Source organism: Plasmodium malariae (genome assembly GCF_900090045.1).
Source record: "Plasmodium malariae genome assembly, chromosome: 5".
NCBI lineage: Eukaryota > Apicomplexa > Aconoidasida > Haemosporida > Plasmodiidae > Plasmodium > Plasmodium malariae.
In genome coordinates, this window is record NC_041779.1 from 1,109,744 (window position 1) to 1,120,000 (window position 10,257).

General features: G+C 30.1%; 3 protein-coding genes across 3 annotated transcripts; 2 read left to right on the top strand and 1 right to left on the bottom strand.

Moving 5' to 3' along the window:
* Positions 1 to 311: 311 nt before the first annotated feature.
* On the top strand, positions 312 to 1,619 carry PmUG01_05031900 (NEDD8-activating enzyme E1 catalytic subunit, putative; the record flags this gene model as incomplete). Its single annotated transcript, XM_029003528.1, has 1 exon — positions 312 to 1,619. One exon carries the CDS (start codon positions 312 to 314, stop codon positions 1,617 to 1,619), a length of 1,308 nt encoding a protein of 435 aa, XP_028860465.1.
* Positions 1,620 to 2,502: 883 nt separating this feature from the next.
* On the top strand, positions 2,503 to 4,902 carry PmUG01_05032000 (GTPase, putative; the record flags this gene model as incomplete). The annotated part of the gene is made up of 1 exon (XM_029003529.1): positions 2,503 to 4,902. The coding sequence occupies one exon, from the start codon at positions 2,503 to 2,505 to the stop codon at positions 4,900 to 4,902; it is 2,400 nt and encodes a 799-aa protein (XP_028860466.1).
* A 659-nt stretch (positions 4,903 to 5,561) lies between these two features.
* PmUG01_05032100 (conserved Plasmodium protein, unknown function) lies at positions 5,562 to 8,165 on the bottom strand (the record flags this gene model as incomplete). The annotated part of the gene is made up of 1 exon (XM_029003530.1): positions 5,562 to 8,165. The coding sequence occupies one exon, from the start codon at positions 8,163 to 8,165 to the stop codon at positions 5,562 to 5,564; it is 2,604 nt and encodes an 867-aa protein (XP_028860467.1).
* Between the last annotated feature and the right edge of the window lie 2,092 nt (positions 8,166 to 10,257).

The window sequence follows — 10,257 nt, forward strand, 5'->3', positions numbered from 1 at the left end:
TGGCGATGGTAAATAAAAGGAAAAAATAAGGCTACTAATCTATTTTTGAAATGTTTTTAATAACTGTTATAATCCACAGCAGTTTCGTGCGTGCAGATTATGTGAAAATTTAAGCAAAGGGTATGTTTTTATATTTTTAAAAAAAAAAGTAAAAAAAAAAAAAAAAAAAAAAAAAGATACGTCATTCAAATGACGTATTCAATATATCATATTCAATATCAACAATTTGAGTACTCCAATAAGTACTCAAAGTGTTTAACGCGAATATAACAATTGCTTATTTTATTATTTTTTTTTTTGTGGTGGAAAAAATGTGTAATGCATTTGAAAAGGTAAATGTGTTAATTGTGGGTTGCGGTGGTTTAGGTAATGAAGTGATAAAAAATTTAATATACATGAACATAAAAAATATGTCTATCATTGATTATGACACAATTGAAGTAAGTAATTTACATAGACAACTATTCTTCACAAATAAAGATATAGGTGAATATAAAGTGGATGTAATAAGTAAGAGAATAAATGAAAAATATAAAGATATTTTCATACATAGCTATAAGAAAAACATTGAATTTTTTGATGCCCCTTTTTTTGAAAAATTCGATTTTATTATTGGCTGTTTAGATAATATAAGCAGTAGGTTGTATATTAATAATTTAATTTTTAATTTAAAAAAAAAAGAAATTATTTACATAGATGGAGGTGTAGAAGGATTTAAGGGTAGTATAAAAATCGTCAACACGAGAAATAATTTTGCATGTCTGCAGTGCACTGTCGAAAATTACGCAAACGTGAATACTACTGCTATGGCTACTATTACTACTGCTACGTCTACTATTACTACTGCTATTAATAGTAATAACAGTAATAATAGTAATAGTTATAGTTACAGTAGTAATAATATTAAGGATACCTTTCCAGTCTGTTCTATTATTAATAAACCCAAAACACCCGAAGATTGTATTTTATATGTAATGAATATTTCCTTTGAAAAAATTAAAAAGGAGAAATTTGATGTCAATAATGAAAACCATATAATATGGGTGTTTGAAGAGGCAAAGAAAAGGGCACGTCACTTTCACATTGATGATGTTTCCTATTCCTTAACGGAACAGGTAGTAAGAAATTCGATTCCAACGATTGTCAGTACGATTATGGTAATAGCTTCACTGATAACAAGTAAGCTGTACTACTTTGTTCTGATGAGTGAGATGGGGAGCTCTAACAGTTTGGGAAGCATTCACAGTTACACACATAATTATAGTGATATTCTTTACGTAGGAGATAGGGGCTTCTATTTATACTATTACAAAATTTACAAAAATCCGCATTGTGTCATGTGCAATAAAAAACGGGTATATTTTACTTTTAAGAAAACTGATACTTTAAATAAACTGGTCCAACTGATTAGAGAAAAATATAATTCTGATAAAATTAACATTTCTTCTGATTCATCCATATTATTCTTAACATCAAAATATATTAGTGGAAAAACTTATGAACAAAAATTAAATAGCACCTTTCAACAATTAATAGATAAAGGGGAGATAACACAAAGGGGATGCTTGAATATTCAAACAGAAAAATTTAATTTTCTTTTGTTTCTTGACTTTAAGTAAAAAATGCGCAGTTCGCGTTTGACATATACCGTTCAGATTTATTCGAATGGAAGGGCTTGCATTTTTGGCTTCCTTTTGCATCTTTTTGTTTTTTTTTGCTTCCGTTTTTGCTTTTTTTTTTTTTTTTGTTTTTTTACATTTCATATGTGGACACGAATATGTCTACTTCACCGAAAGGACAAGAGGATAATCGAATTGCGCCATCTCACTCAAAGTTCTGTATCGGTTACGTGCACATACGAAAATTTTATGGTTATATGCTGAACTTAGAAACAAGCTCAGGCTCGGTACACTCCATGTAGGTCCCTACCAGCTGCTTCATGGTGTTCAAATGGAAAAAGTAAGGTGAACGTAGAAATATGCACATATGTATATATATACATACGTACGTACATTCATACGTACGTACATTCATACGTACGTACATTCATATGTACATAACATTTGGCATTTTTTCACCGTGTGAACTTCCTCCTTTTCGTTGTACGAGGAATTGTTCACGATGCGCACACTCTGCAAGATATATGTACAATGTTCAGCAAAACGTTATGACTTGTTCATATTTTTTTTTTTTTTTTTTTTTTCTAGCTATTTTGGCTAACTCGACCTTTTTTTATATTTTTAGTTTCTTCACCATTTTTATGAAGCCTCAACATATGTAATGACAACAAAGCACCAAGGTGTAAAAACGAGTAAATGTACTAAATATTTGGAATACTACCAAATTGTAATAAATTGAAAAAAAAAAATTAATAAAAAAAAAAAATATAATAGATAATGTTATGTTAAAAAAGGTTATTTCTATTTCTATTTCTATTTCTATTCCTATTTCTATTTCTTTTTGTATTATTTTTTTTTTTTTTCCTTAGAAAATACATAATTCATGAATAGAATTTTTTACCTTCTCATAAAATATATTACTTTGTCATACTTTTTTTTTCATAATTGCAAAAGTGAAAAGAAAAAAAACAATAACATCAACAACAATAACAGTAACAATGCTTTTTTTTACTTTCCAGTGAAAGGCTTTTACAATTATAAAAGAAGAACTCTTTTGACAAAAAAAGGGGAAGGAACGGGTATAAAGAGGGAAAACAATTTTGTTTTAATATATAATAAGAATAGCAAAAGCAATGACAAAGATCGAATAGAAACTTTTCCTTTATTTTATAGTAATACCGCACAGTGCGTAGAGGAGAAAAAAGTAAGAAGAAGCTTCTTGTATTTCACGGCCAATGTGTGTAAAGATGAGAATGACGTAAGTGATGACGAGTTAAAAAGAGAGTACATAGATAAACTCCTGGACGACAAAGAAACAATATATGCTCTTAGCTCAGGTAGGACATTAAGCGCAATAGCTGTAATAAGAATTTCGGGTTCATTGAGTAAAATAATTTTAGAAATATTATTACACAAAAATTCGAAGAATAGCCCCTTATATTTTGTAAAAAATGTGGAAGAAGACAAATTGGACTGCGCAGTGTATGATGGCACAAATCGGGAAAATAAAATAAATATAAAAAATAAAGTAAATATAAAAAATAAAGTATATATAAAAAAAAAGAGTGAATATAACTTAAAGGAAATTATAAAATTAAAGAGAAACTTAGAAGTGCGAAAAATGTACTGTGCACAACTGTACAACAATGACAATCACATAATTGATCAAATCATGTTCAGCTATTTTAAGGGACCGAGTTCATACACAGGCGAGGATGTAGTAGAGATTTACTGCCATGGGAATCCCTTAATAATTAAGGAAATTCTGAACGAGATAGAAAATTTAAACGAGTTATTTTACAATATCGTGCGTGATGAAAGAGACCACTACTACTCTTACGAAGGTACTGAAGGATGTTACTACAGAAGTGATAGAAATAACAAGATACATGACCAACAGAGTGAGTTGTATGATAATTTACACGATTTTAATGATTTCATAAAAATAAGGGAAAGCAAAAAAGGTGAATTTACTCGAAGAGCATTTGAAAACAACAAAATGGATTTCTTACAAGTAGAAGGACTGAGTGAACTATTATTTTGTACACAAGGAGTACAAAAAAGAATAGCTCTAAATTATTTAACTGGATATGCAAAGAAGGTTTACGTAAAATTAAGAAGAAATATAAAGGAGTTGTTAGTTTACACACAATTCAAAATAGATTTTGAGGAAGAGCATATATGTTTAGAAAAAGAAAAAAAGGATATAAGTAAGTTTATTAATGAAAAAGTTAATGATGTTATAATAAATATTAAAAGCATTTTAAACAAAGATAACGTTGAAGATTTAAGTACAAAATCTGTGGACATCTTACTATTCGGAAATGTTAATGCAGGGAAGAGTACCTTAATGAACTTTATTTGCAATAATAATATATCTATAGTTACAAACATAAAAGGGACAACCATAGACATTGTACAAAAGAATGTTAAGATATCTGAAAACTACTATAATTTTTGTGATTCAGCTGGTGTTGTTATAAAAAAAAGAAAAAAGGGAGAAACAGATGATCAACATAAAAGTACCAAAGGACGCATGACCAGTAATAAGCACAAAATATTAGAACGAATTGGCATTAAAAAAACGATCAGCTATTTAAAAAAATGTGCATGTGCATTTATTTTGCTCAATATAAATAACTATTCAGAAGAATTAAAAAATGCCATTTCAATTTTAAATAAAAATTTTGGTCATATAGTGTACACAAATGGAGAAAGAACAATTCCATATTTTTTTCTATGCATAAATAAATGTGATTTGAAAAATTCTGACATGTTCAGGACAATAAGAAGGGATGTAAAGAGGACACTCATCACATGCTTACACAAATATATTTTAAAAAAATTTCATAAACAAATTTTTTTCATTTCGTCCAAAAAGGGGGTGAATGTGGACAAATTGCTATACTGTTTAAACAAAACGCTGGTGAAGAGAAGGGCTGAGATAACTTTTGGTGCGGGAAGGGAACAAAAAAAAAAAAAAAAAGAACAGAGGGGTAAGGAAAAAGATAAGGACGAAGATGAAGATAAAGGTGAAGGAAATAATAATATAGACACAAACAAAAGCGAGCCTGCCTTCTTGCCCTTTGAAAGACATAAAATTTATTTACAAAAGGCACTGAACCATTTGCTCTTTATAAAAAAGAGTAAAAGGTTCCTTACATTTGATATCATAGCGGAAGAAATCAAGCTAGCCGTCCACTCGTTGAATCATATTATTGGAAAATTCAAAAGTGAGCAAATTCTAAACGAAATTCTTGAGAGTTTTTGCATTGGAAAATAGGTAGAGCGCGGGGCCAGGGGCCGGTCCCTATGCACAGCCATCAGTATGTGAGCAAGATACATATGTAGGTATATACATACATATATACATACATATATACATACATATATACATACATATATACATACATATATACATACATACATATATGCATACATACATATATGCATACATACATATATGCATACATACATATATGCATACATACATATATGCATACATACATATATACATATATATATATATATATTTACATGCGCGCGATTGCATGCTATTGATTCACCAAAAACCAGCGTTTACAAAAACATAAAAAAAAAAAAAAAAAAATTTGTCAGAAAAAGGAAAAAATGGAAAAAAGAGCAGAGCAAACATTTTGTAAATAGCTCCACAAGTGATATATGTATTCACGAATGGGAAAAAAAACAAATTATGTATGGCAAAGAGGAAAAAAGCAAAAATGTTTCATGTACTGCATATGCGCGTTCATATGATACGCAAAACATAAAACACGCTCGGAAGGCATATTGCGCAAACAGTACACACAGATGTGTGCACATATACGTTGTACGTACGTATATACATATAAAACACCCATACAATAATTATATATATATGTGCATAGATGTATATATAAACCCACTTCTTTTCATATGTACACGTCAAAAGAAACTGCCGTTCCGCATTTTCTGAAATGCCAATTTCAACTTGTCTACGTAGTAATAGTAAAAGTAATATTTATAAGAGTAAAACAAATAGACATCAACTATGAATAATTTTATTTTCTCTCCAAAGGAATAACAGCTTAAATCATTTGGGTCACTCTCATTATTTGAACTGCTATTCAATTTTATTTCTGGGTCGCGCTTACTTAATAATGATGTGTTGTCAATTTTCCTGAACATATTCATAAAATAAAAATAAGAGAATTTTCCAATTGTTTCTTTAAAGTTTTGAATTTTATAAACAGGGAAAATATAAAAACACTCACTTTTTACATTTGTTGGCAAAAACATTGAACATTTTAACTTGTCAGTTAAGTTGTAATGCACCTCGGATACTTTATCTTTTTTTTTTGACGAAGGAGCTGGAGAAGAACTTACTGATAAAGTATTTTCCGTTGACGTATTTGCGGCATTTGAGGCATTTCCCAATGAAGACTTTCCTAAATTGGTGTCTTCTTTTTGTTCTTTTTGTTCTTTTTGTTCTTTTTGTTCTTTTTGTTCTTTTTGTTCTTTTTGTTCTTTTTGCTCTTTTTGTTCTTTTTGTTCTTTTTGTTCTTTTTGTTCTTTTTGCTCTTTTTGTTCTTTTTGTTCTTTTTGTTCTTTTTGTTCTTTTTGCTCTTTTTGCTCTTTTTGCTCTTTTTGCTCTTTTTCTTTTTCATCTTCTTCATTGTCTCCCTCTACGTCTTCCTCCTTTTTGTGTTCCTCATAAATTCCGTCATTAGCTACCCCCTCGTATACCAATTTTTCCTCTTCACTAATTTTCCTCCCATTTTCCTGTTGACCTTCACAAACGATAATATCGTTCGTAATACATGAGGGGGGATTACTCTTCTTTTCAAATAGTTCTAATACGTGCTTTATTTCTTTTTCTATGTTAGTATTGTACGTGGAAAGAGTATCATCACTAATACCAGTATTACTTGCCTGCTTCCGATTTTCCAAATCCTTTTCATCGCTCTCTATTCTCTTTGTGTCTTCAACTCTAACATTTTCTTCATTTTTGTGTTGCGTCATTGGAAATTCTACTTCTGTATGATATGTCTTTCGTATAGAATCTTCGTTAACCTCCTTTATATCACAACTAATTGTGCTCAGTTGTCTTTTATTTAGATCAAGCTTCTTCTTCTTCACTGCTGCGGTACTGTTTCCATCACCACCACTACCCATACCACCGCCATTCACGTTATACCCCTTTTCTCTATCCATGGTATCCCCCAAATCATCGTAATAGTTCATCCACTTGGGTGCCAAGGCCATTTTGAAAATTTTCCAAAAATTTCCTGCGAGTTGATGTTGGAATTGTTGGTCCGAAAAAATGGAAGAGAAAAAGTACTTCGTTAGCTCTTTTGTATTATTATTCTGCAAAGTATTGTAAAGTACGTTTTGAATAAATAAAATAGAATGTTCTCTCATTTCATCATTCTTAAACAATTCTTTATATATTACATTTCTTACATGTTGAGTTACACTAACTGAGCTAAACAAGTTGTTCAACCATTGTTTAGATGTACTTATAGCGACAGGTAAATGAATGGCTTCATATAATAAACGATAAACACCTTTCTGAACTTCTTTATTATTACATATATAAAAAGACAAATCATAAAACGTTTCTCTTAGTTTACTTTTTACTTTTTCTGTTTCTAAAATATCTGTAACAATAGTACTCATATCTGATTGTGAACTTTTTAATATATCTAAAAAAAATGATGCTGTAGCTATTTTATTTTTTTCATTCTCTAATATACTTATTAACAGATTGTTTATAATATCATTCATTTTGTATTGCACAGTAGGTGATGTCCTTATTTCTTCAAAAGCTTTTTCAATTGTTGTTACAATATATTTATTAATCTTATCTTCACAAAAGAGAACATAAAATGAACAAAGACCTATTATCAGCATTATTATCACGGAGTTAATTAAAAAAAGACATTTAAAATAATTTGTGTCCTGTTCATATTTTTGTAAAACTCGCAATATTTCATCAATTTTGGACTCTTCAGTCTGTTTTTTGTGGGGCATGTTTCCTCCCTCTTCCCCACCACTGCCATTGCTACTACTATCGCTAGTACTGGCACTGTTACTTCTATTATCACTTCCCTTACCACTACTCACTAACCTTTTCTGCCCAGGAACGGCAACCTCTTTACCCTTTTTTTCTTCATCAATTTTATAACATCCTACCGCTGGACAATTATAGCTAAGCGCTTTTTTTATCATTCTCTTTGTGCAATAATGCAACAATCCATTGCTTATGTTGTTACTAACATGATAGACACTAAAACATCCATCAGAATCTTCTAAATATGAAGCATATGTTATGTTGTCCTTTCTCTTTAACGCATCCTTTTTTATATGCAGTAACTTCTTTTCTTTTTTTATGGTCTCTGATGATAAATCTTTCCAGAGCACTGGGTATTCAACATTCCCTTTTTTTTCCTTACTTGTACATGTGTACCTTTTAAAATATTTCCATCTTATCAACTTTATTTGAATCAGCAGTTTCGCTGTCACACCTACAATAGGAGTTAATGCCATTTTTAGCCGCACCTGTTGTTTTTCGGGTTTTGTTCTTCCACTTCTTCCACTTCTTCCACTTCTTCCACTTCTTCCACTTCTTCCACTTCTTCCACTTCTTCCACTTCTTCCACTTCTTCCACTTCTTCCACTTCTTCCACTTCTTCCACTTCTTCCACTTCTTCCACTTCTTCCACTTCTTCCACTTCTTCCACTTCTTCCACTTCTTCCACTTCTTCCACTTCTTCCACTTCTTCCACTTCTTCCACTTCTTCCACTTCTTCCACTTCTTCCACTTCTTCCACTTCTTCCACTTCTTCCACTTCTTCCACTTCTTCCACTTCTTCTAGTTCTTCTAGTTCTTCCACTTCTAGTTCCTTTTGCTACTTTTTTGCTGTTACTGCTATACCTTCTATTTTTTTTTATTTCTTTATTTTTTGGCTTCTTTCTAATTTTTCCTGTATGCGCGCGGGCTTGTCTGCGTGTACTCGGAGGAATGGACTGCAATACATAAGCGCTGTATTAGCTATGTATACTGCTCATCCCGCATATGTTGTACATGCTATGTAGATAAGGTACACCTCTACACCGTGCGCATATATACTACCTATACAGGAGTATATACATGTAACGAGTGCTATGCATAAAGTGCTCCGTTAACTCTCCTCCTTTGCTCCACTTTTGAAAAGCTCGTTTTCCACCTTGTCTATATTCCGTTTCCACTTCATATTAGGCCAAAAACGTGCAAATATTTAATTATTCACTAGTTAATTTATTTGTATATTTATTTTGCTATTTATTTTACTATTTATTTTATGGTTTATTTATTTTTATTTTTTCTGCCTTTTCTCCTCTGCTCTTTTTATACTTTACCCTTCTTGCGTTCATTTAGTCATATCAGTGCATTTTAACATATCACACTAATGCAAAAAAAAAAAAAAAAAAAAAAAAAGAAAGCGAAAGCGGAAGCGAAAATGAAAATGAAAATAAAAATGAAAATAAAAATGAAAATAAAAATAAAAATGAAAATAAAAATGAAAATAAAAATGAAAATAAAAATAAATATGAAAAAGTACACAAAAACGAAACAGATATGTATATATATAAATAAACAAAAAAAAAGGCAAGCAGACCCCTTTGTGTGCCCTGCCTTTATATGTGTGTACTGACTGACAATGTGCGTTAAGGCAGTTGCATTTTATTGAAAATAATTTATCGCATCATACGTTAAAGAAATACAAATACAAAAATACATATACGTTATTTAATGAGTCGTACAAAAATTTGTGTTTATGCCATTAATACATAGGTACTTCCTTCCATACATGTATATAAGCAATTACATATATATAATGCGCGTTTTAATAGGCTCACTCGTACATAAATGCATACATTAATACATATATAATGGCATTCGCAAGTATATAATGATATGCATACGTATATACTAACGTACAAATATATGTATATATTCGTTCTATACTCATGAGCAGATTAAAAAATAAATGCTCTTCCAACCAGTGTTCAACTTAAGTCGAGTCAGTTTCTCATTTCGATCGGTTGTACGGAATATATATGACATATATATATAATACCTATGGATGGTCAAATGTATTCATATATATATATGTATATATATATGTATATATATGCATGCAAATAAGTTTACATAATCATTTACGTATGACTCATGAAAAAGCCAATGTATGACTCCTAACATGATTATTACTCTTTTAATCTTAGCAATACAAAAAAAAAAAAAAAAAAAAAAAAAAATTTATAAGCTGCTATTATATACAATCTTTTCATAACGATTTTTAAATGTAAAAAAAAAAAAAAAGAAACAGTAAATAAAGCAAAACTAAGCAATATAGAGTAAAAGCAAAATGGAGCATGCCAAAGCAAAAGCAAAATAAAGCATGCCAAAGCAAAAGCAAAATAAAGCATGCCAAAGTAAAAGCAAAATAATGCAAGATAAAATAAAAGCAAAATAATGCAAGATAAAGTAAAAGCAAAATAAATATAAAATAATAAAATAAACCTCTTAAAAAATGTCAACATGCTAAAAAAGGAAGAAAGCATATAACATTAAAAAAAAATAAACAAATGAAAA